The 27,738-nt window shown below is 35.1% G+C and overlaps 1 protein-coding gene across 1 annotated transcript; it reads left to right on the forward strand.

Moving 5' to 3' along the window:
• Positions 1-27,034, forward strand: LOC145594738 (uncharacterized). Its single transcript, XM_081651073.1, has 18 exons — positions 1-430; positions 4,079-4,300; positions 6,900-6,995; positions 7,210-7,262; positions 9,753-9,849; positions 10,058-10,131; positions 12,609-12,729; positions 15,692-15,802; positions 16,555-16,631; positions 21,962-22,028; positions 22,392-22,457; positions 24,717-24,824; positions 24,920-25,050; positions 25,335-25,401; positions 25,575-25,642; positions 25,755-25,839; positions 25,969-26,039; positions 26,268-27,034. The coding sequence occupies exons 1-18, from the start codon at positions 281-283 to the stop codon at positions 26,638-26,640; spliced, it is 2,037 nt and encodes a 678-aa protein (XP_081507199.1). The 5' UTR covers positions 1-280; the 3' UTR covers positions 26,641-27,034.
• Positions 27,035-27,738: the final 704 nt, after the last annotated feature.

Consider the following 27,738-nt stretch of genomic DNA (forward strand, 5'->3'; position numbering starts at 1 on the left):
AAACCCGCATTCAAACGGGTCGGGGATTCGCATTTGTCAGTTTGAAGGAAAACGCTGAAATTTTCTCATTTCTCCAAAAATTCCCCCAATTTCTTCCCTTTCTCAACCAAAACCACCATTTTGACCTTCAAACAACAATTCAAAATCCCTAATTAATCATCGAATTTACAAATCAAAGCTACAAAATCCCCCAATTTGTTCGTAAAATTTCAATTCGATTTCTCTGGTAACCGCCATTAACGATTTCTGGAAGAAATTCGGATCATTTTGGTGAAGAAAAATGTCGTGGCTGAGGACGGCGGTGAGCAGGGCAGTGGAGGTTGGAAACAAGAATAATATCACTCGCACCGTCAAAAATTACGCCGATTCTGTCGTTCAGCATGCTGGTCAAGCTGTTGCTGAAGGCGCCAAGCTCCTCCAAGATCGTATTGTTAGTTTTCCCTTTCTTTTTTTTTTTTTTTTTTTTTTATGTCAATTGCATTTTATTGGAGTTTCTTAGCTATTTAAATGATAATGTATTGGTGATTATTGTATGTTATTTTAAATTAGTGCAGCATTTGGAAATTTCACTTCTTAGGTTATTGAATTTGTGTGTTTCGATACTTAATGTTGGTGTAAGGAATATAGGATTGGAATTATCCGAAGTGCCATTGTAAAATATACTTGTAATACCTCCGTTTCATATTATGTGTAACAAAGGCCTTGACACGGATTACTAGACAAAATTTGTTTGATAGAAATGCATGTGATCAGGCAAGAGATAGAGAGATATGACAATATAAAAAGGAAGAAAATATTTGTTGCACATAATGTGTATTGTGTAGCATCCATTTTTGGTACATGCTGCACATAATAACATTATAATTGTATGAGTTTATGAGATACCACAATACCGTTGCACCTTCTGGTTCTACCTGTGTTCGGGTTAGTTTGCCCCTATTGCTGAATTGGTAAACATTTTTTTTGTTGTTTTTGTGAATCCATTGGGGTTATGTTTTGTTAATGGTGATTCGTGACGTCGATTGTATTGTTGGAAATCAAGCCTATTTGAGTCCAAGTGAATGTAATTGTTTGAAGTCAACTTTTGTTGGATTAGGAATGTGGAATATGCTGAAAATCGATGGAGGAGAAACCCTTTTGTTAACCATTTTTGTTTCAATAATCGAATATAAGCAAATTGCTATTGGTATCGGTTTTAAAATAGGCATTTTTAGGCTCTTAGGGTGGAAATTGGTGAAAATACGTTTATTGTAAATCTATACAACAAGCTCCAACAATGGCGCATACTAAAGTAAGGCCCTGTTCTTGAATAAGGTTTTACTATTTATTTATTTTTAAGTTTTAATCTTGTAAAATAATTAACAGCACATTAGCTACCGATGGAGTTAAGTATACAACAACATTAAAATGAACTAGGATAGAGAATAACAGAAAGTTTATAAACAACGTTATTTTAGTGCAAGTCTTATGGGGCTCACAATGACATTCACTCATTTTTTTGGTGGATTAGAAAAGTGAAGGCATTTTCTTAACTCTACATGAATCCAAGGATGTATATTGATGAGAAACCTAATGCACTCTTAGGATGTGTTATATTCACCTTAGTTTCACTTATATGAACTTATCCGAACTTAATTGAATTTATTTGAACTTAACTGAACTTAATATCTGAATATATTAGAACTCATTTAAGTTGTAAATTAAACTTGGGTAACCCTTATTTTATTTTTCCTCTGAACTTAACTGAATTTATTAGACCTGAAATAAGAGAAAATTAGGTGAATGAAACAGGCCCTTACTCCCCTAAAGGTGGTGAAATAATTAATGTTGATTGCTTTTGGATTTTAATGTTGATCACAAGTGAGATTTAAGTTTAGGAACTAATCATATTTTTCAAACTTGCTTTTGGATTTTACGCATTTTGCTTTTAAAAATTTAATCTATTTTGGTGTGTAAATGAGTGCATGTGCTTGCTTGAATAGCACATTAAGTTAACTTGCGTAACTATAGTCGCATCTCAAAATAGTGAATAAGGAGTAGGATTTTTTGTTGGAAACTACGTACTCCAATTGAAGAGCTTATAGTTAGACCATGAATCTTGACTAGTATTTATGTGGTGTCTTATTTGAAAAGTGTGAAAATAAAAGCGGGTACATGAATACATCAATAACATAGTCATGTGGTATTTCAATATTAAACTATTGTTTATATTTTTGTTTTAATTAAACTACTTTTAAAATATCATTTTGGCTCATGTCATGGGATGTGACAAAATTTTACAGTGTCTGTCATTGGTCTAAATCCCCACTTATTGGATTTAAGTTTTGATTGATTGAGTGATATAAAGTACTTTTAGAACAACAAAATTTTCGGTAACGTTACCTGATCATGGTTTGTGTGACATTTTTATATGAATTTGCATAGCTATGGATTGATTTAAGTAATTAAATGAAAGAATTAAGCAAGGAGGAGGCATTTAGCTGATATTTAAAATCACAAGTAAAGGATAATTTCACTTTTAAGAGGTAAATTCTCTCCCAAGGCTCTCTCTCTATAATTCACAATATTCATTGCCTCTAATTAGCTAAATATATATAGCTCTCCTTCTAATTAACTATCTTCTTATCCAACGCTACTAACACATAATGCAAATACCAAAATTCCCTACCCCTAAATATTGATTTGTAGAATTTTTTTTTTCAAAGGGTTCCACTTTTTCACCTCCATCCATTTTATACCTCTTGAAATGTCATATATGCCTCTATATATTGTCTTCATCATCCTTATTCCATTTTCTTAATATCCGCGTTCAATTCCTTCCTCACTTCAATTTTCTTCTTTTCTTAAATTTTCAGTATCTTCAACACTCATTTTCCACTCATAATTATCATCAATATGTTCTTTCTTTCTCACAATGCTCATCACAATAATATTAGAAATCAAATATAATGATTACCTCACAACAAAAATATAAAATATGAACATTAGAGTTTTCATTCATTGAAAATTAAACGTCTCCCTTATTCAATACTCTTCTCAATCATCAATTATAAACTAGTTATTTCTATCCAGTAACCCTAATATGCAAACCTTGAAATGAACTAAAAACACCCAAATTGAAACCCTAATTTTTAAAATGAAAATGGGTAGAAAGTTAACTTAAGTAAAACCCTAGATTTTCAATTGCACATCAATAAATAATTTAAAAATTAAAGAAAAGTACATGCTAGATGTAAGCTCACTCAATTTTGAGTGCTCATTGTAGCTGAACCTTTTAAAGTGTGAATTTTAGAGTGAGGTTTTTGTGAGAAAATTGAAATGTGGGTCCCATAGATGAAGAAATGTGGGAAGATATTAAGATGAGGTAGTGCTACTCAAACTTTAATTGCTTTTAAAGTACTAATTTTTTTAATAAAATATGTCATTGTTTCAAAAAGTGCCTCGTCTAGTATTTGACAATCAATCTTAGAGAGTATGATATATCTCTTCATTGTGAACATTGGTGCATTGCCCATCAAATTCAGGTCCGTAATGCGAGGATTGTTTTCCAGAGAACACTATCTGTAATGCAATTGGTCTTTAATAAACTAGTGGGAGCACACAAAAATGGAGCTTTGCTGACAAATTTATTATTTTTTTTTAAAAAAGATACTCTTTCTGTGAAATTAGACAAGAATAATTTGTTTTCTATTAACCTTAGAGGTGCATAGATTTTAATACATATAACCCACACCACTGATGTCAAGAGGCATCAGGCTGATAATTTGATTACTGATTTGCTCTATCTGATAAATAAAAGGTTTAACATTTTAACATTTTATAAACTCAATATGTACTCCTATGTGTATCTGGAATTTGGTTTGTGTACCTCAAAACAATGAAGATGTCATTGTGTAAGTTCTTTGTTTCACTGAACTGGGATCCTATTGGGTGATTGGAGTTTACTCGGTGTTTCTGTGATAATAAATGGTTATTTGTGTAGTATATGCTATTGTCTTAAGTATAATTTACCTGTTTTAAGTTTCTGAATCTTTTGCTTAGAAGGCTTTCTAATTCTTCTAATAAAACGCAATTTTAGGGAACTCGGAACCATAAAAGCTTTAAGCTTGCTGTCAAGAGATTGGAGGAGGCCTCTGTCACCTGCAAAGGGCCAGAAAGAGTTCAGCTGTTGAGGAGATGGTTGAATCTTTTAAAAGAAATTGAGAAGCTATCGGGAGATTCGACTGAAGATACTGTAATGACTCTTGAGCAGCATCTTGAATATGATGAAACCAATGATAACGCAAGGAAACCATCTTTGGTAAATCTGTGCTAGCACATAACTCTTTTTTTTTTCTAACTATTGTCTTCTGTAGCGCAGTTGTGAGGTATGAGGAGTGTAGGTGTGACTGTGTGAGGCAGTCCCTCACTTCTTTATGATTGCCACATGTATATATAGTTACATTCACATTGCTTTAAGATGTGTGCAAATTTTGGAAATTTTGTCAAAAAGTACTTTTGGTATAGATTTGGAATGAAACTTGTTTGGTAAGATTTCTTTTTTCTATGATATAACTCTCTCTGACTTGTTCTTGTTAATTACTATCTATATTTTAATCTTTTAAAAACCCTAAATTGTCCCTTAATTTATCACAATGTGAATCTAAGTTGACCATTGGAGCCAGATGCCATCACCATTTCTATCCTTACATTTTCTGATTAGACTTTAGCACTTTTCCTGCTCACCCTTGTTTGGCAAAATGGTGTTCATTTAATGGTTGGAATTGATCATGCTTTCTTAGGCCGTGCTGCCTTAAATATGACGAAAAACGAGAAAGAGTATGTAAAAGGTAGTTATTATAGAACTCTACAGACTGTAGTTAATTTCAAAAAGTTCTAATAATATTACACTTGATATTTGAAACTTGACATGATCCCATTCTAACATAAGTCCTCTAGTATTATGTAAGCTACATTCGTTACGCTCCTTTTCTAGCCCCTCAAATTATTATAAAAGTACAAACATCCTTCAATGTTTACTTCCCCTTTTTAACCTAGCTCACCTATCTACTCGGGTAGAACAAAGTGAAAATTCAAGACTTGTAAATTAGCGTATGCTGTACATGATACAAACACTAAGAGACAAGGGCTCTAGATGGCACTCTTGGAGTCTTGGCTATATATTGAACAAGAATATATTGATAAAAAGTATATTTCATCTATTCGTTTATAATTGTAACATTGAGCCATTGAGGGTTTCATGCTTGCCATTGCACATTTAGTATCTTTAATATCTTTTAGTGAGAATTATAAAAAGTTGATATTTAGAAAATAGAAAGTATAGATTGAGATGTATTTAACATGATTCCTCATGAATATATTTTTCCCAACTTATAAATCACAGTAGAAGGTAAAAGGAGTATGTTTGGTTAGTGTCAAATTCCAAACGTTGCGATTAAAAAAGAACAGAGGAAGTATATGATTAAAGATTGTGGGTACTGTTTTAATTGTGAGATGGAAATAGTAGATGTGATGAAAGGTAGTTTATAATTTAATATTGAAATGTGAATAAAAGTAGAGGTGACTTGAGAATTGAGATGTTTTCCTACCCCAAAAAAGAAATAGGTTATATTTTAAGACATCTCTAAATGGTAAAATTGGTAAAGCGGTGAGTGATGGAGGTAGTATTGTTTTGCAAGAGAATTCAAAAGAGCAATGTGTTTTTTTAAATACTACCTCCGCTTCTTATTACTCGCAACAAATTCCTTTTTTGGAAGGTTCACATTACTCGCAACAACTTACTTTCTTTCCTTTTATGGTAGGTTTTTTCTTATAAATTGACAATTTTACCCTTACTTATTTTATAACTCACAACATTACTACTCCTAATCCCCACTAAAAAAGATTCCCTCCCTCACTTTCTCTCTCCTTCACATGGACCACTTTTGTTTCTCTCCCTTTTAACTCCCCTAATACTTTACCCCTCCCCTTAATTAATCCCCCTTCAATCTTTTGTCTCGGCCTCCGCAATATTGTACTTTGTTGCGAGTAATAAGAAGCGGAGGTAGTATAATTTTGGATTTTTTTTATTTTTTATTTTAATTTTTGATTTTTTTTTTTTTTTTTTTTACATAGGTTTATTTCCCTTATACTCCTTATTCCCAACTAAATTAATACTAATGACGAGAATATGGGGTCTATTTTTATATTTAGGCTTGCAAATTTTGAGGGCATGCTTCTTGCTTTCCCATCTAACTCCGGTTGCTTTGTAGAATAGCCCTTTTTCATTTAATTTATTTAATTCTATTTTTATCTCTTTATCTATTTTTTTTTTAATTTTTTTATATTAAACCGCTGTTTAGTCCTGTGCTTGGTTCAGTTGAAGCTTGGTTCTTCCATCTCTTATATTGATGAATATATTCTTATCTTTAAAGTAAAATATAATGCTCATCTTTGATTTCTCGAATTGTTTCTTCATGATAAGTACATTATATGTTGTTGGTTTGGTAGATAAAAATTCAAAGTTACATTGTGTATCATTATTTTCTCTTAAACTGTAAGTCTAGTCACTTTCTTGTATGCTAAACTAATACTTGCAATGTTAACCTTGGTTTACCCACCCTGTTTATCAAGTCTTGCATCAGTGTAATGCTGTTAACCTCGTTCTCTTTGTGTGTAATGCGGTGAAATTGTTCATAAAGGCCTGACCTTGTATTTCAGATTGTTAACTTTTCAGAACAGACATCCTTTCAAGTTTCAAGAATTTGTGAAATTTTTTTTCTGCTTTATACCCTTGAACTTGTGTTTAAACTGGTATTTGTATATTTCAATCCATTATATATATGTTGAGTTGTGATAGTATTATTGTGTATTCATTTTGAGCATCAATTCTGACTGTCTTGCTTCCTGTAAATGGGCAGGTTCTGTTTTATGATTCTGATGATCAGTATGAACCTATGAACTTCCGGGATGTTTTTCTTCACAGTCAGGCTCTTGAGGGCATAACTCTGTCAATGGTATGCACTCAGTAAATTTGCTGTATAATTGCTATATGCCTCTTGTCTCTTATTCAACTCAGACTAGGTGTGTTTATATAATTTTAACTCCTTGAACTAAAAAGCTCCTTTAAACTTGGATTTATGTTGTCTTTTAGAACAAAAGTCAGTAGATTATTGAACTTTGCTTTTCTTGATGAAAGATGTTAACAGCACAACCTTTTTTATGATCCAGATCCTTGAGGCACCAAGTGAGGAAGAGGTCTCCTTACTTTTGGAGATGTTTGGGTGAGTTGTTAATGTGGAAAATTTAAAAATCTTTTGAGTTAAGTCAACCCAGATTCTTCCTAGATTTAAACTGTGTATTATTGATTTGGATAGACATCATTTTCTGTGGAAAATATTAGGATTAAGACAGAGCAGTCAGGAATTCATGACTAAAGCCTGTTCTCTTCACTTGATTTTAACTGAACTGAGACATTATTTTACTTGCTCCGTATTTATATTGATGTTTACATAGTTGGACTTATTTTTGCCAATGTAATTTAATTGTTACTCACTCACTATTGACATGCTCTATGAATTTTTAAATCTTAAAAATAGATCTTTATTGGATAAGAAGCAAATGAAATTATTTTGTATTGATTGAAATTGATCTTTTAAGGTGAAGAGAACAGAGTCTAAGCTATATTAAGCTGTTTTAGTTTGTATTATGAGTTACTGTGTGATGAGTGTAATGTGCTGTACTATACTGCACTACAATCAGACATTAACAGCTTTGTATCTGCTCTATATCTAGAACTGAAAAGCCAAAGTCAAGTACGAAGTACTATTCTTTAATTACAAGTGCATTTAAATTTAGCTTTAAAAAGCCCTTAGGTGCCAGGTGAATTGAGGTGCAGGTTATTACGCCTTGACCTTGTCAAGCGGAGTGCTGAGTGCGTTACAGAAGGTGATAAAAAGCGCTTGACTTTGGCCACCTCAACCAACTCTCAATGTGCAGAGCTTGTGCTGTCTGTGAGAGAAAGAGTAGATTAGATTTAAATTTACAATATCACGAGTGATATATAATTTCTGTATTCTTTTGAATGTATACAAATTTAGGATTGTGTCCCTGTATCCATAAATTTCAGAATTACCATTTTTAATTCAGATCCGCACTGGTGTTGGATACTCATACCTATGTTCATGGAATATAGCCTGCTTGTGAATATTTCAAGTATCTAGGATGAAGTTTACAAAGAAATGAAGATATTGGGGTAATTGAGATTTCAAAAGGAGTCAAGTGAAGATGGGTTAGATTGACGGAGTTAAATACTTAAATATGACATGAAGAAAGGGGGATTGTAGAATTGCAGTTGCATATAGCACTAGATAGAAATGATTGGAGAAAGAGGATTTTTTTGGGTTCCACAAGTGATAAATTTTTGTTCAAGCAGATAACCCCATCCTTCTGTAAAGCAATGATTTTGTCATTGATATAAAATTATGCAGTATTTTTAAGTAATCAAATATAGGCATTACAGTTAAAGAATAGGACAGAATTGCCGGGAAAATATCTGTGACATTCTTAGAAGAAAATTTCTAAAATTTTGAAATAATTAAGGATCACTATGAGAGTATGAGGATGCTATTTCCCATTGGCGGCTGAATGTTACATGCACTCAACTTTAGCAGTGGATCAAATTTTGTTCTAGTGTGTCAACCAAAGGCTATCTATGTTACTCAGATTCAATTGGCTGTGTCAGACTTGTGTGTGTGTGTGTGTGTGTGTGTGTGTGTGTGTGTATGATTTTTTGACTTGGCTATGTAATAAATATTTTCCATGTTCTTGGTAAAAAAAAAGTCAAGTTCCTACACCTATGTTATAGGGAGTACTGAGTAGGGTCTACTTTTGGGTAATAGAGGAATTAAGAGTCTTTGTAACATGGAGGAAAATTTTAGATTCTAGTTCTACATTGCCCAAGACTTATGCGTGCTACTATGCAATCAAATTTTTGAAAACTTGGTGATCATATGAAAAGTGAGAAGTTACTGTCCACAGGGATCTTGATGTTACCCAGATTTGGGCTAGATCACAATGCCAGTATCATTAGTCTCATCTTATACCCTTGGCAGTGATGAGCTCTATACATTCAGGATGCTTTAATGAAGGTGGTAGATGTTTGAGCTGGTAATAGGGATGCCGTTGCTGCACATCAGAAATTGAAGTATTCTCAATTCTCATATTAGTGCTTAAGTTTTAGCTTCCACCATTATAGAAACAATGAAAATTTATCCACAGGGCTTTAAATGATTGTGCTTCCATCTGGTTTGGAATTGATTTGTTAGTTATTTGTCAATTTCATGTTTGTAAATATTACCAGTGAAGCGTTCTGCTTGTGAATATATAGTTGCTTCTTACTACCTCTTCCACCCCTGCCCTCACAAAAGTGCTTGTGGTTTCCTTTTGCATGAGACTGCAAGTGGAACTCATTTAGCCTCTTCTCCTTCTTAATGACAGTTATAGAAAACGTAGAAACCAGTATTGTTTCCTTTGCCCTTATATTTGCAAGAATATCCCTATGGACACAATTTATTATTCTCATGTAGGTAGTACTTTATGCAGAGACATGTTTGATCAGCTGAACTCGTGATTCTATCACCAGCTTTTCATGTATCTCTCTGTCTTGTATATAATTTTGGTGTTTAACTTAATTTTTATGCTCTAGCATTTTGAGCATGAAATTTGCTTGCTTGTTGTCGGAGATAATTTGAATAAAAAGCAAATGAATGCAGGCTCTGTCTCACTGGTGGAAAAGAAGTCCATCATGCTATAGTAAGTAGTATTCAGGATCTGGCACAGGTTTTCTCAAGCTATGAAGATGAAGTATTGGTAAGAATGCTGATTGATGGTAATCTTTTTTCTTTTCAGTGATTATATTGATTAATGTGTTACAACAAATTTTTACCAGTGACAAGCCTTGCTCTCTTTAGTGGCTGACCTGATGGCAGAATAATGATTTTCTACATATTTTACTTCCTGGATCTGATGCCAGGGAAATGTATGTATGTTTTACTTTCATTACTTTTGTACTTTGCAGGTAAAACGTGAGGAGTTGCTACAGTTTGCTCAAGGTGCAATTTCAGGGCTGAAAATAAATGCAGAACTGCTGAGGTAGTTGATAAACTCAGGCTTTTCATTTAACATTGCATTAGACTGGCTCATTTATTATTTTGATTCTTTATAGTAGTAAATAGGTAGTTCGCTGGATAGATGGCATTTATTTCTTGTCAAAATTGACAAGGGAAGGTTTGCTCCCTATACAACCTTGTGGCGGGACCCTTCCCCTGACCCTCGCCTAGCGCGGACGCCAGTGTGCACCGGCCTGCCCTTTTTTTTAGCGTATTCGTCTAACTGTCTGAAAGTTGTACTGAATAATAATGGGCTAGATACCCATTAGATATACTTCCTAGAAACTGCTAATGTAGCATGCTGGAAACTAGTTAGTTTTTGATTCCTAATGTAATTCTTGATAATCTTCTTATTGCTAACTGTGATCTAAGGAGTTACACTTTTCTTCCGTCCTCCCCCCAAGGTGGCTGTTTGGGTATTGTCCGTGGAATAAATGCGAAGGGTGACAAAAATTATTGTGCTTGGCGCATGTGCTTCTACAACTCTAAGGGGGAGAATTTGGTTGGTGGGATAGTAATTGTTTGATATGGGGTTGGAATCACCTGAATCCTCAGTGAGTCAGTGCTGCTAGGTAGAAAAGGAAAACCAAAGAAATGCCAGAGATGGGTCTGCTTAACCTACATCTTCCCTTGGGGTTTATATTGAATTATTGATCTAATGGATTCAGTAAATTGAATAAAAGGGAAAAATAAAAACAAAAAACAAATAAGTTTTGGTCCAAGCATTTAACCATCTCTTCGAGTCTTCCCAAAAACCAACTTGTTTCATTGCTGTATCTCATGGCATCATTGTCGGCTTGTTGCTACCCCAACCGGCATGATCTCCACCTACCCACCACCTCATTCTAACCTTTCTCTTAGTCTCTTCTGCCCTAACTTCTTCTGTGAATCTGTGGAGTTCTGTATACCCCTTCAAATCTACCAGTTTCAGCTTTCCCCACCTAAAAATATGCAACCTGTGACACTCCCCAATTAAAATATACCTAGGAAGCTCGGACTCGGGTGCGGGTTTCGGACTCGGGTATGGGTCCAAGTGTCAGACTCAAAATATTATAAAATTAAGGATCCGCGGACACGTTTTAAAAGAGTCTAAATTTTGAATTTGGACTCGGGGACACAGCAATTTAAAAAATACAGAGTTTAAGGTAAGTAAAATTAGGTCAAAGTAGATTGTTTACAAAAAATAAAAAGGTCAAAGTACAAGTATAGAGTACAGTATAGCTGTAAAAAAAGAAAAACAGTAAAAAAAACAAAAGAAATACAGTAAATAAATCACGTGCGTCTCCCACCCACCCCCACACTAACTTACTATTTCAATTTTCAAGACTACCTACCCCACCACTCCCATTAAAAAAATAAATAAAAGAAATCAGAAATGGCAGTTGAATGGTCGAAGACTCAAAGAACCAGTTTTCCGTCGCCGGCAAAGAAATCCGGCAAGTTCTTGGTGTCGGAGTGCTCGTTTTTCACTTTCGATCAAAAACCCTAAGGTTTAGGCTCTTGGTTTGGTGAATCTGTCCTCCTATTTTAGATATAGGGTTCACAATTGACGAGTCCACCTTTTCACGCAAGGGTCCGACCCAGATTTCGTGTCCGCACCCGGGTCGCGTCGTGTCGACACCGGTACGGCTGGGTGTTTGGCCGAGTCCGAGCTTCGCAAAAATATACTATTGCCCTCTCTACCAACGAGATGAAAAATGCAGATGGAAAGATTGGTGCTAGAGTCGCAATTTTTCTCTTTGATCATTTAGCCTTGCACCAGACCTTTTTCTTGCTTGTGGTAGAGATTATCGTTAGAGATTCAGTTTTGAGTGGCATGAGTGATTAGTTGGTTATAATGGAAAAAGGAGGTTGTAGTTGTCTGCAGAGGGGAGATAGGAAGAAGGAAGAAGTAGAGGGAAAAAGTTGGTTAGCTTCTAAAGGAGATAGTCAGGTGGTGAAGTGATAGACAGAGCACAGAGGGATCTGGCGGCTGTTGAACTTTGACTGATACCTTGAGGGGTGTGAGGTTGGGGAGATAATATTTGTTGGTTTGTTTCCTAATTATTTAGAGTTTATATGATCGAAAAATTAATGCTGTTTCAAATTGTTATGACATTCGTACAACCTTCTTTAAAGAGTAGGCTGTTGGCATCCTCTACTTTATACCTACTACTTTCATTCTCAAGATTCCTGATATTTAGAAGTCAACTGTCATTTGGGTAATTTTAATATAGTCTTTCTTCCTTATGAATATTTTAAATGGTAGCAATGTAGAATGGTGCATGAATGCATGGGCTCTCAGAAGAACTGGTTGTTTTATGAAACTATTGAATTACTCTGGAAAAAGAATACTTTTATTTGGGGAAAGATTACATGATATATTTCAAAGTTTTCTTCAGTGTATCCTTTTATATATATTTTCTTAATATATAAAAAAGCTATGCTGATTGATTTTTACTTTAATATTTATGAATGCAGAGTAGAAAATCAAGTTTCAAATCTCAGAAAAAAACTTGATGAGATGAAAAATTTGCCAGAGCTTTCAGGTGAAGGTCCTGTGCAGCCTCCTGTAACTGATTCTGCTACTGCTACGATAGAGGTATTCCATTGTCAAGTCTCTTTCAATTGCAAACTGATCTGACATGGTACTTGATTTCTAATCTTATTTTTTCTCCTTCTTGTTCCTTTCACCTCTCAATCTTTTGTGATATAAGCATTTAGTTAAATGATTTTAGTTGCCATGATACTATGCCATTATTAGAATTGGTAGCTGTTCCATATGTTGTCAAACTATATCTTTCACTAATTTTGTACGATTAAGTGTGAGGGAATCGAAAAGCTTTGATGCTGTAATTGTGTGGATACATCGTCACTTGTGCTTTTCTTTTGCCTTTGATTTGTTTTTGTCATGATTAAGGTTCTTTGTCTCTCTGTTTTATTGTTTTTGTCATGATTTGTTTCCATGTATTTTTCACTAATTTATCCAATTCGTGTTTTATGAACTGTATTGATTTCTTTTGTTAAAGTCTTCTCAAACCTTGTGTGTTTTTTACTCGCACGTTTTACCACTCTGTTAAAACTTTCTTGAATTTTATTCTTAGCTCTCTTGTAAAACTCTTTTAATTTTTACTTGGATGTTCTTTCTTTTTCTCACTTTACACACCTTTTCTATACCCCTTCAACTTATTATCTTGTTATGTCCCTTTTTCTATATCAGACGGTTCCTTATGATGATTCATATTAGACAGCCCCAAATCATTTTGGGCCTAAGGCGTTGTTGTTGTTTTGGGGCCGGGGGTGGGGGAGGGGGGACTAGGGGATGACTTTGTAAGTGTAGGGCGAGTGGAAGTATTCTCGTCTGTAAAGTTTTGATATTATAAAATAGGGAAAAGTGATATTTTGCATAATCATGGCTATTTTGATTGTGAAGGATCATGTTGCAGATATTTTCTGATTTAAAGTGTGTTGGAAATATATCTTGGCAGCTTTGGCTTGAGTTGGAATGATAAAATCTAACAAAGTCCATGTTTAGGTCTGAATTAAAATTTGATCCTTTACTAGGTATTTACCTAGTAAAATGTCTTTTGCCCTAGTTTTATCTTAATGCGGTAAGAACTGCTGATGAGGCAACCCTTGAGAGTTGAAAGTTAGAGTTACAGTGTGTTAGTGGTCTTCTTTTGGAACTCATGGATGGCATATTGCTGGCACTCTGGCAGAAATGAGTGTGAAGTTTATCAGACATATTTGATTTCTAGTCATCTAACAGTAATAGAGTCAATAAAGTTGCTTAGTGTATATGTACCATGTTTTAATGTGTTGAATTACACTTTCATGGAACATGCATTTTGAATTTTTAATATTTTTTTTTTTTATTGGACTTGAATTTTATGCACTTTCATCTTGGATGTGGATTCAAGTTGTTTGGATTTGAAGTGAAAGAAGTGCCAAATGAACTGAATTTTCCCCTTTGCCATCCACATTGTATTCATACCAATTAGTAGCCCAAATGGTACATACATAGTCAATTGTACCAAGTATCAACTCTCTTATACCCAAATTCCCAAATAGAAAAAGATAATGAAAACCTAACTTCATCTGTGGTAATTTTAAATGTTTTATCTTTTATAATTAATACTCCCATAAATTCTGTTTAAGCAAACCAGCATTGAATAATCCGGCGTGGACATTTTAGATTTTGTTTTCAATTTTGGATTGGATTTGGATATGGTTTCAACAATCTAAATCATTTTTGGCACCCCTTTTACTATCTTGTGTCTTTAACCTTACAATATTTACACCTTTCCATTCTTGCTCTCTTATTTTATATACCTTTTTCTTTCATCCATCCACTTTTTAACTCATTCTCTCTACCTTTTGATTTAAAACTTTTGTTAATCTACGTATCTACGTTGTGTAGAACCAAAAAAAAAAATGAAAGGTAAACTACTTCTTAGATAGTTTCCCACAAAATAACTTTTTTTTTTTTTTTTAACATTTTAAATGTGAAATTTAGTTGGACCCATGCTAGGCCTCTTAACTGGCTCAATAAATTTCAAGAAAATTGTATAGGGGATTAGGGGTGATGGGTGTGTTAATGGAGTAATTATAGCTACAAATTATTAGAAATTTTTATATATTATTGCTGAATAAGCATATAATAAAAAATGAGATGAGTAGACTTCTATATTCTAGAGAATATAAATTAGCCAAAAAAAAGGGGTCTATTTTTCTTTGCTTGTTCGAAACACTTGCTATGCGTTTTAAATTTAAAAGTATAAATGCTCAACCTCCACTATCAATCACCTTAATAAGGTAAATGGTTTCATGAATTTATTTATCCTCGCTCATGTACTTGACTTGATTTTGACTTGAAAGAATCAAAACAATAAATTAATTCGTGATTGATAATATGACAATTTGAAAGCTTCTTGTCAAAAAGATATAAAATGAAAGTTGAACATGTAGATATTCTTGGATTGTTTGTAAACTTTTTTTAATTCATCTAAGCATTTGGCAAGTTTTTTGTAGTTTTAATTTTTGTGTGGTTATCTTATTTTTTCTAAAAATTGTGCGAATTTGGTGAGTGGTTTTGGTTCAAGAACAGTTATGGAATGTTCTAAACTTATGGTACTGAGTATATTATCATTTGGATCTCAAGTAGAGCCCTTGCTCTCAATGTTTTTGTTAATTTTGCTAGTGGTGGGAGTGAGACTACCTATTTCTTAGTATTGCTTGTTATTTGGTGTAAGCTTATTGAGGTTGTGACTCTTGTGAGGGTACTGGGGGTTGGTGTTAGGCCATGTGGCATGTAGCATGTGGATTAGCCTAGCTCTTATGCTAATGAATATGGAAATTTCCTACATTGCTTTGGTAGAAACAAGCTAGAGATATTCATGTAGATGTATGTGTTTAGATTTTATCAGATTACGATCTCTCATATTCTTGTTACTTATCGGTCTTTGCTTTATGTGTTGCAATGTTAGGAGGTTTACTTTTGTAGCTATGTGATATGGTCCCAATAAGATATTTGATCATTATTTTCATCTAATGATTCATTTTAGGGCTTAAAACAAGCACTTGCACAAATCCGCCTTTGTTCTACGCTGGAAGGTTTGTTGGTTAGGAAGCAATCATTACACAACGGAGACACCCCTGAAATTCATGCTCAAAAGGTGTGTAATATTTTTGCTGTTAAATGTTTTTTTGTGATTTTCTATTCATTGCAGTCTTTTGATGCTCTCTGTTAACACTATTGTCTTGCTTATTTTATGGCATTGTTGTAAGTTATTTTCAGAGAATCAGAAAGTTTTTTAGTTAATACTTATTAATAGTTTGTCATGACTCATAAGTTCAGTTTGTGCACTGCTATTTCATTTAGAGGTCTCTCCTTGTAATTTGGATATGAAACTGTGATTAAACTGTACAAATGTTTTCTGTTCAATGCCTGAACTATTGGATTTGACCGGAATACTCAATTTTTTGATTGGATTTTGATTGGTTTGAAACACTGGTACAAATTGTGAAACTTTTCTCTGTCTCCCACTCTTTCCTTCTTCCTCTCTTTTTCCCTGTACATAGCTTTACTCCTTTCTTTTAATCCATCTCTTTTTTCTAAAAGGATTCCATTTGGCCTTTTATTAATTACTTAACCTTATAGAACACTGCATGGTAGCTTGAATACCTAGAATGCATGAAAATATATAGAATCTTAAATAGCAAATGAACAATAAAATTCGATGCACAGCTATACTCATTGAAGATGGGATGCAATCTAAATGTTCACCTCTGATCACAATATAACAATTGAGGGTGAAAAGTGAAAAAAGTATGGCCTTTTGATTTTAGGGCATGTCATGTGAGCTTTTTGAGTTGAGATTAGACATTTTGAACTGAAGTAGCTTTGTTTATACATGTTGAAGAGCAGATTGATAAGCTCAAAGTCTTATCTGAGTCTCTGGCGAATTCTTCTACAAAATCTGAGAAGCGAATTTTAGATACCAGGTAAGTATGTACCTGATGTTTCATAATTTACTCTTTCTTATTCTTTGTAGATTATTTGGTAAATTTTTATTTTTTTGGCGCAAATTTCAGCAATAATTTCATATTCCAGTAATTTAGTCTCACTTTGAGACATTATACTTCCTTTTTTTTTTTTTTTTTTTTTTTATAAATGTCCTGAATTCACCACTTGTTTATTTATTGCTCGGTCCTCTTCAGCTTGATGTGCAACTTTTTTTTGCTAAACTTATCTTTTTTTTGCTGGAAAAAAATGTCTGAAACCTATTTAACATGCTGAGGAAAACTAAGCCTTAATCAGGGTTTTGTTGCACTTTTCAAAAGAGGGTGAATGCTTTCGTATGTTTATTTAGTTATCCTTACCAATCGGTTTGTACTTTTCTGTTTCCTAGGTGACTTGTTTTGTTAATTTGGTATTTGATTTTGCTAACTATTAGCAACAGAACAGGGCTTTGTTCCGTTTTACATAAACTTACTGTTCTTTGGACCCTCTTAGAACTGCAACTCTTGGGCCTATGGATAAACGTGAACGCCTTGAACCTTTGCTTAGGATGGTAAATATCTGACTTGATCTCAACCTTCCAGTATGGAAAAGTATCATAGAGGACATGGGCCCTTTCCACGTTTCTGTACCACTTTCTGCCGTTTTGTGTGTTACTTTGTTATATACACTGTTGTTCTCTTTTACTTGACAACAGACCCTTGAGATAAGTTTCTGGAACCTATGATACCTTATCCAATTTTGACTTGGCACATTTGCCAACACACAACTTTGAACATTTATATGTTTAAATGTCAGCAAATTTTGCAAAAATAAGTCCTTGTCGTGTGTCGAAATAGTAACGAGTCTTGATTCCCTTCGTCAAAGACTTAGTCGGAATTTTCCCAAGCCGAAATATCATAAGTACCGCCTCGTCCTGGACCACACCTTAAATTTTATTAATTGATAATATTACTTTGAATCCTCCGAAAACTAAAAATAGATCTAATGCACCTATTAAAGCAACTAAAAGAATTATTGAAATGAGTTCAAATGGCTCCGTAAGCAGATGAATAATCATCTGCTTCTGACTTTTAGATATATAATATATGTCTCGATGATATTTTTGTAGAGTCGGACCAGATACTCGCTTCAAGTTGATTCCGATTAAATGCTTAATTTCTTTATTTGTGTAGAGTCTTTACGTCTATAGGGGCTCCCCTTTAGTGTATCATGGATCTTGGTTCGCGCTTTATGGCCATTTTAAATATTCCAAGAACATTTTCATAATAATATTTGTAGTTTATATTAGAACTAATCAGTCAAAATAAGCACATGAATAGGGCAATATATCATGGGACAGTTGAGTACCATACAACAGCAAATTATACTAATATTATTTTTATAACGGTTCTGAAGCTACTATAGGATAGAAGTTATTCTCATTAAAGTTCTTGACGAGTTGACGGGTATGTACACTAATTTGATACTCCACAACAAAAGGCATAGGACAGCATTGCCATGCAGAAGATTACATACACAATAGTTCATTATATGCAAGTAGCCAAATGCGGTGTGTTTTTGTTTAGGAAAAATTGCAAAAAATAATACAACCTTTGGCCAATTCTTTTTTAATAATATAACCTTTGGATTATTTCTGAATATTACAACCTTTGGGGTTGTTCATTTTAAACAGGCAAAACCGGTTGGTAACCTGATTTTACAGGTTACCTTGACATGTGTCATCGTTTAATTGGTTTTGTTAATTTAATTTAATTTTTAAACATTAAGTTAATGTTTTTTAATTTTTGAAAGATATAAAATTATAAAAATTACTTTTATTATTATTATTATTGTAAAAATAATAAATAAATAAATAAAACCACCACCCTACCACCAGTCCACCACCTTCTCTAATGCCCACCATCCTGCCACCATTCCCTCTCCCTATCCCCTGCACGCAGCTCGCCTCCCGCAGCCCAGAACCACCGCATCCAACCTCCACCACTAACACCACCTACCCCATCCTACCACCACCTACCCCATCCCAACCACCACAGCCAACCTCCACCACTAGCACCAGCGAATACGAACCGCAACCAAACTCCCACAAATCGCAGCCAGCGGACCACAACCAAATTCCCACAAACCGTTGTCGTTCCCGATCTTCGCACCAACAGCAGCAAAAAGCCCCCCGCCAATTACCACAAAAAAATCAATCAATTCCTCTCTCTAATCAAAACCCAACCAAAAACAATCAAAATTTAAATCAAACTTCAAAATCTTGAATCAAACTTCAAAATCACCAAAAAAATCAAACAATATATTTGGTTAGGGTTTGTTTCGTTGGCTGTGGTGGTGCGACGGGGGAAGGGTGAGGTCGGGGTAAGGAGGAAAAGATGAGAGGGTGGGTTGGCCGCCGAAGCTGGGCGCTGGTCGTAGCGTCGCCGAGGAGTTGATGCATGTGGGGGAGGGGGAGAAGAGCTGGCTGGGTGGTGGAAGACGAGGTGGTGGCCTGGTGGCCGTGGTGGGTGATGGGGGAAAGGGGTGGTTTTTATAATTTTTTTTAATATCAATCAATCAATCAAAGCCTTAATCCCAAAAGTGGGGTCGGCTAACATGAACCAAATTTGATTATTCCGTGTAGTCATCAACATAAATCTTTCTCCTCCATCCCTTACGATCCAAAACTTCATCCTCACGTAAATCCATGCACTTCATATCCTTCCTCACTCCTTCCAACCAAGTCATCTTTGGTCTCCCTCTTCCTCGTTTAATCCCTCCATGGTCCCACTCTTCCACTCTTCGCACCGGTGCACCCTCGGGTCTCCGTCTTACATGTCCAAACCAACGCAGACGATTTTCCCTTAATTTATCTACAATGCCCGCCACACCTACCTTCTTGCGAATAACCTCATTTCTGATTCTATCTCTTAAAGTGTTTCCACACATCCACCTTAACATGCGCATTTCCGTAACCTCCATCTTTTTAATATGCTCTTTCTTAGAAGCCCAACATTCTGTACCATAGAGCAACACTGGTCTTATGGCAGTCCTGTAGAATTTTCCCTTCAACTTTAAGGGAATGCTGCGGTCGCATAACACTCCCGTGGCCGCTCTCCATTTAAGCCACCCTGACTTAATCCTGTGGGTCACGTCTTGATCAATGTCACCATTCTTCTGGATGATCGACCCTAGGTACTTAAAACATTCACTCATGGTCAAATCCTTTCCATCCAAACTCACCACTTCATTGCTTGTCCCCCTCTGAGTGCCAAAACGACATACCAAATATTCAGTCTTACTCCGACTTAGCTTAAACCCTCTAGATTCCAACCTTTGCCTCCATTGCTCCAACTTGACATTAACCCCATCCTTAGTCTCATCCACCAAAACGATATCATCTGCGAACAACATACACCATGGAACCTCATCTTGAATTGGTCTAGTTACTTCATCTAGAACCGTTGCAAAAAGAAAAGGGCTTAATGCAGACCCTTGATGCAATCCGATTGTAATAGGGAAATCTTTTGTCAACCCTCCGCATGTCCTCACATTTGTTGACACATCCCGATACATATCCTTAACTAGGTCTACATACCTTCGTGGGATACCTTTCTTCAACATTGCCCACCAAAGTATCTCTCTTGGCACCTTGTCATATGCCTTCTCTAAATCAATAAAGACCATATGAAGATCTTTCTTCTTTACCCTATAAAACTCCATCATTTGTCTTATCAAATGGATTGCCTCCATAGTAGATCTCCCAGGCATAAAACCAAATTGGTTATCTGAAATGCTTGTGCATGCCCTCAACCTTTGTTCAATCACCCTTTCCCACAACTTCATAGTATGGCTCATAAGCTTAATTCCTCGATAGTTAGAACAATCTTGAGCGTCTCCTTTGTTTTTATAAACCGGGACCAAGGTGCTCTTCCTCCAATCTTGTGGGATCCTTGTAGCCGTCCATATCTTGTTGAAAAGGTTTGTTAACCAATCAATACCAATCTTACCCAAACACCTCCACACCTCTATCGGTACCCCATCAGGGCCAACCGCCTTCTTAGGTTTCATCTTCCTCAGTGCAATCTCCACCTCTACTCTCCTAATCCTTCGCACATACTCCATGTTGATTTCTTCATCACTCATAGAGGTATCTCCTATCACAACTCCATTACTTCCATTAAATAATTCATCGAAGTACCCCTTCCACCTGTCCTTGATGCCCTCCTCTTGCACTAGGACCATTTGGTTCTTATCTTTGACACACTTCACCATGCCAATATCCTTCCTTGCCTCTTGTCTTCTCTTTGCCATCTTATAAATGATCCTTTCTCCCTCCTTGGAATCAAGCTTTTCATAAACCTCCTGATATGCCTTTTCTTTTGCTTGGCGAACAGCTGCCTTTGCCTTACTCTTAGCCTCCTTATACGCTGCAAAGGTTTCATCACTCCTACATTTTCCTAAGGCTTGATAGCATTCCCTTTTTTGCTTAATTACTGCTTTCACCTCTTCATTCCACCACGAAGTATCTCTCTGTACCGAAGTTCTTCCCCTTACTTCCCCTAAGACCTCTTTGGCCACTCTTAGGAAACAGTTCTTCATTCGTAACCAAGTCATGTCCGGATCCACCTCTCCATCCCAATCCGCTTCTTCAATTACCTTTTCTGTAAAAACCTTAGCTTTTGCATCCCTTAGGGTCCACCATCTTATCCTTGGTTCTTCTTGTCTAACTTTTTTCTTCGCCTTCTCTTTCAGACGAATAGTCATTACCAATAGCCGGTGTTGGGTGACCACACTCTCCCCTGGGATAACCTTACAGTTTATGCAACTTTGTCATAATTTTTTTTAATAATTTGCTTAAAAATACTAAATTATAATTAATGTTATAATTAGGCATAATTAAATGTTAAACAGTCTTGTCAATTATTAAAAATAAAAAATTATTTATTTATTTAAAAAATTAATATTTGGACCAGTTACATAACAACACGTGTCATGTGCAACCGGTTTAACAGGTTACAAGTTTTTTGTCTTGTTTAAAATAAACACCCCTAAAGGTTGTAATATTCAAAAATAATCTAAAGGTTATATTATTAAAAAAGAACCGGCTAAAGGTTGTATTATTTTTTGCAATTTTTCCTTTTGTTTATGCATTTATTTCTAGTTTGTTGCTGTGTCACTTACTGAAAAAGTGTTACCAATTTGTCGAAAGTCTTCCCCTGTTGTTAATAGGTTATGCATGCTCAAGTACTCAACTTACCATGTTGTTGTAAGGGTTATTTGTTAGCATAACAAATGAGTTCTGACCTTATATGTTTGCCAATGTTGACAGATCCCAGAAAGAGGAGGCTCTGAAATTTCGTGTGTCTAAAGAAAATGAAAATAGTGAGATGGAGAAGGTACTTTTTATTATAGCCCTGCAAAGCAGTGGTTGTTGATCATATTCTGTTTTTTCATTTTGCATGGTACCGGCACTATAGGGGTTGGGGCTTGGGGACTTTGATGATCTTGCTGTTTCTTAATTAGTTGTTTGAGGCTTTTGTATGCAGATTTGCATTTGCCTGTGTGAAGTTCTTTATGTTATGCTTATATTATCTACGGGAATTAATTAGAATCTCTGAGTGGCACTTTAACCTATAATTCAGGATTAGTGTTTTTTTTTTTCCAGTTATTATAACTCTTAATACTATCGGGAAAAAGAATTCTACTTTTTGCTTGCTTCTATCTAATTTCTCTCACTTAAAATTTTCTTGTCTGTCCAGGAATTAGGAACTGAAATTGCAGAACTTGAGAAGAAAAAGTTAGAGCTTGAAGCAGAACTGAAAAAGGTTTTTTATTTTTATTTTATTTTTATTTTTTTTGTCTTTTTGTCTTTTGTGAGCCTTTTGTTTTTCTAATCCAAAACATCTGTTCGATTTAGGTTTTGTAGAAAAACAGAATTCAGTTACCGGAGTGCTTGACTGTTGCTACTATTACTACGGCAACTAATATTTAGAAATAATAACAATAAAATATTTCAGCAACAATTACTAGGTTTACATTGACTATTTTTTATCGTAATTATCATTTGTGCAAATTCAAGAATTACAAAACATCAGAAAGCTTAACAAAATCAGCAAGTGTAAGAAAAGTGTTATTATAAAAAAACATAAAAATTAAAACCTGGTAAAGAAAAACAATAAAGATATTTGTTCAAAATGAGTACTCCGTAATAAATGAAGATAAATGAACACGTCTTTCTTAAGGTTTTAAACCCATTTATCAAAGAGACCTGCTTAGGTTCTTTGACAAGAGTTGTATTTTCAATCAAAATTTGTCAACAATTGTATGGATAGTTGCAACGAAATGGATGTAAAGGTTACTTTTAATGTTCTATTCAACCTTTTTATCATTTTGTGCATCTATTTGCTATTTGGGGGGTGGGGGTGAAGAGGGGGGGGGGGGTGTTTGCTAAAATTTAGTACAAGTAATCTTTTTATACTCATAAATGCTTACGGGTGATGGTTTCAGGCATTTAACTTTTCAGCTTGGATCTGATATGTCGAGTTTGTTTATAAGATTTGAAATTTTATCATTTTTACCTTCATTGTTAAACATCCTCCAGATTTCCAAACCTTAAAATTTCCAGACATGAAACATTATCTTATTCCTTCATCAGGTGTTGGCAAAGAAAATTGTCAGAACTATCAGTTCTCAGGGGAAAAAAAAAAAAATCTTTATTTTGTTTAGTTCTGTCTCTTTGTTTTTTGACAAGATTCTCTTTTTTCTATTAAATTGAGACCAGGCTCTTACAAATTGCTCGCTTCATATGTATATGGAGGACAGGGACTGAAATCTGTTTAATTAGAGGAACCCTTGGGATTTCTTTTGGTGACACAAGTCACATGAGCACTCTTTGGTTTCTTTGAGTTCAAAGAAAGAATGAGTAATTGAGCTTCATATGTCTAATTCTTTTTTTTTTCTTTGATCTGAATCCTTAATCCAAATCCGATATCTGGTTTATATAGATTGAGTCCAAATTATTAAAATTAGTTCAGCTTGGATTGGTTGTTGGATTATACCCAAATGATTATAACTCCTACAGAACCTTTACAGTTTGATCGTTTAGTAATCCCAAATATGGTGTTAAAGAAATAAATTAGTTTTTGACCACTTGATTAGTCTCTTTTGCAGCTTGTTTGGTATCTTTGGATAGGTGTTTAAAAAATGGGGAAGTGAAGATAAGGGGAGAGAGGGGGGGTGGGGGGTGGGGGTGGGGGTGAGGTTTGGAGAAAAATTCCTTTGTTTGGGTAAATAGGAGTATGATGGGAAATTGGGAAGGAAACTATGCTTGAGCCTTGAGGTACTTTTTTCTTTCTGTTAACACACACACACACACACACCAGTTCACAAGTGTACCACTCTATCCTTCATCAATGGCAGAAGAATATCCACTGATAGAGCCCCAGTACCTCCACTTTATTCAACTATTTTGATGTTCACCTTTTGAATCCCTCATTTTCTATCGCTAGACCATCCTCTCTCACTAATTATCGTCCTCGACTACCTAGCTCTTTTTAGTTGTTCGGTGGTTATCGCTCCTCAAAAAGTTTTTCTGACAATTCTTGAATTTCATTTCAAGTTTTATTTTGGGGTAGCAGTCTGAATTATATGTATTGATATAGACATAAAGGAGAGGCTAGAAGAGAGGGAAATGACAAGTGAGTGGGGGGGGGGGGGGAGTGGGGAGAGTGTCAGTGGAATAGAGATGGAATTACTAATTAGTAAGAATAATAGTGTCTTTTCCCCGTTGTTAAGGCCCGTATTTCTATCTTCCTTCTAAATTTTGTATGTAATACGTTTTGGAGAGGATTCTTTCTTAAACTATGAAGGGAAGCAATTCCTTCCATTTTCCTTACCCCCATACATTGTATCTAAATAAATTAAAATACACCCTATCCTTTCCCCCCTCTAAATCTCTCTTTCCAAACAAACTGTTAGTGCTTGTTTCCTATATTTTCAGTGCCCATATATGTTTCCATTTCATATTAGTTTCTTGTATTTATATGCTATATTTACTGTCAGCTTAAAGTGAAAATGTGGTTCAGGTGACTGTTTCCTTGGTTGCTGCTCAAAAACGTCTTCAAATTTCCAGGGAAGAGAAAGACCAATTTGATGAGGCTAACAATCAGATTCTAGAACACCTAAAAACAAAGGTTTTAATTATATTTTTTTTATTGTTAAATCCCCCAATGCTCAACAATCTTGTGAGGAAAAGGCATTACATCATATTGATTGTTATTCTTCTCAGGAAGAAGAGCTTACTAGATCAGTTGGATCTTGTAAAGCAGAAGCTGATGTACTAAGGACATGGATCAATTTTCTTGAAGATACCTGGGCTCTACAATGCACTTTCGTGGAGTCCAAGGAAAAGCAGGCGAAGTATGTGTGTAAATTCTGTTGAACTTGATTCATAGCTTAAAAAAAGTTTCGCCTTTCACAAACCTTCAACAAATTATGCTTTTACTTAAGATGATAAAACTGACCGCGAGTCCTCTTTTTGGTGAGCATTGTTTAATGCATAGCATCTGCACCCCCCATGCGCACCCTTATCTCTGTGGCTTTTTACCTTTTTTTATTTCCCCTCTTAAGCCCTTCTTTTACTATGATATTGTTCCTTTCTTCATGGCTATTAACTAATAATATCTTATTGACTTTTTTGCAAGTGATGAATTGGAGAGACATGAGGACTTTTTTGTGGACTTGGCCATTGAACTTCTCTCTGGGTACAAGGTAATTTTGCGCTTTAGTTTGTTATGTTTACATGCGGGTGTCTAGGAATTAAGTATCATTCAACTTATGCAAGTACTGAATTGTTTTAGCTCAGTCTTCGATTATTAGTGTGTTTATTGTATTACACATGTATTGCTTAAGTTTGAAGCCCCTTTTTTCATGTGTTTCTGCAGAAAGAATTGGAGCCTTCAATTGGTCGTATTAGCCAATATGTGGAGAATCTCAAGTCTTTAAGTGGAGGGTAATTTTTTACACTAGTTGTTTAGCTCCCATTCTGGCTTGCATATCCCTACAATTTTCTCCATGAGGATTATAGGGAATTGGATTCTGATTGTGTAGCAATTCTGACACAGGTCTAAGGTAACATCACATGGTGATGATGAAGATTCAAATCCCAGAAGAAATTTGGAGGAGGAATACCTGGATTATGAGGCCAAGGTTTGATGATTTTCTCAGTGTTGACTTTAAATTATTTGACATTTGGGAATTTGTTGGGATTATAGGAACATAAATATTTTTTCTAAACGGGAGACTTTATCTGATGAGACTTTTTTCCTCTATTTGCAGATAGTGACCACCTTCAGTGTAGTGGACAACATGAAAGAGCACATGTATTCCAAAGAAAGAAAATTTTCAAGGTTAAATTTTCTTATTTTCCTAAACTTCTGCGCTCTAAATAATTGTCACAAGGCCAAGGGTATATATTTTTTTTGTTGGTAAAACTTGTCAGACTTTCTTGAGCATAAATCTTATACCTGAAGAATTTGGAAAATCTAACAATTTTCAGACTATGGGAGTATGTATTGTTCATGAATGTGTATATTTCAATATTCTCAAGTGGGAGTTTTTGATTCTATTTCATTCAGGAAAGATGATTCAAAAGTCAAGGAGCTTTTTGATGACATTGAGAAGTTGAGAAGGGAATTCGACTCAATTGAAAGGCCGGTTCTGCAGATGGAATCCCCAAGCAGGGAGCCAGAGACTCCAACTAGTGAGAAACCCCAGGAAATTATTTCTCAATCATCTATAGAACCAGCAAAAGGTTTGGAAAGTGAGAAGAAGCAAACTGAGCCTTCGAAAGCAGAAAAAGAGCAGGTGGATGACCATGAAGCTGAGTTGGCGAAATTGGAGTCTGAATTCGGGAAGGTCGGTGTAGATTACACATCCGAAGAGATTGGTGGCTGGGAATTCGATGAGCTTGAGAAAGAATTGACAAATAGCGAGACAGGAAAAAGGTAGATAGGTCAATAGTACCCACTCTGTAAAAATCATGTTATATGTGTGCAATAAACCAGACTGGCTGTACAATTATTCTGCTACTTTTTTTTACTGATGTCATCTCCCTAACAAGCGTTGTTTTTAGCTCAAAGGGAAATTACTGTCACTTGTAACCTCTGTGCTTGCTCCCCTGTAAAGTCTTAGGCACTGTCTTGACTCCTGATTGTATTGGCATTTGATAATCTTTTTGTTCTGTATCCTAGTGTCCCATCCTTGTACAAATCATCGTTAAGTATCGTTTTGTGCTAGATGCGGATTTGTCGACCATAAAGCTTGCTTTTATTAACTTGTTTTCTGGAGCTTTCCAACTACCAAAATTAGCATTGGTTTCATGGTGGTGGGGAAGAAATTGGTGGGGGTTCGAGATTTCTTTGTTACTCCATTTGTGAATTGCTCGAAACTGTTCCCGGTATCGGAGTAGGAACTTGTTACACCTTTTGAATGACAGCATCATTGCACAGGAGGGCTCCTCTGCTTAGTGGTTTTGTAGCCCCATTGACTCCCAAGTTTCTTCTTCTAAAGATCCTTTTTGGTGGGCAAAAATCAAAGATAAGAAAAAGAGATGCACCATGTTTCTTGCGTAGAACTGTTAAACTTCCCACTAATATTGAATCGAACTAAATAAAGCCTTGGCCTTTCCTGATATTCTGGGGATGGTGGGTCATTTTACCTTCTTCTATTACGGCTTTCTTTATTTGTTTTACTGTTACTGTAATACTGTAACCACCATAATCACAGTTTTATTTCATATTAAAGAGTAGACAATTTGATCTTAATTTAGGGAAATGCTTTAAGCAATAATTTTGCACTTTTTGTTTATGGAGTTTTGACTCTTTTAAGGGATTACAACAATAATAGAAAAAAAATAAAAAAAATATATTTCTTAATGTGTTACTAGGCTAAGATTTTCTACAAAATTATGTCCATGCATAGGTTGTTTTCCTTTTTGTTTTTTACTTTTGTATAATTAATCTTAAGATATTAGTTTAACAAAAGGATTTATAGAATTCCTCTACCTAATTTGTGCAAAGGTCATAGTTTTGTATGTGGCAATGAGCA

The sequence above is a fragment of the Chenopodium album genome, chromosome 19 (assembly GCF_948465745.1).
Source record: "Chenopodium album chromosome 19, dcCheAlbu1.1, whole genome shotgun sequence".
Taxonomy (NCBI): Eukaryota; Viridiplantae; Streptophyta; class Magnoliopsida; order Caryophyllales; family Amaranthaceae; genus Chenopodium; species Chenopodium album.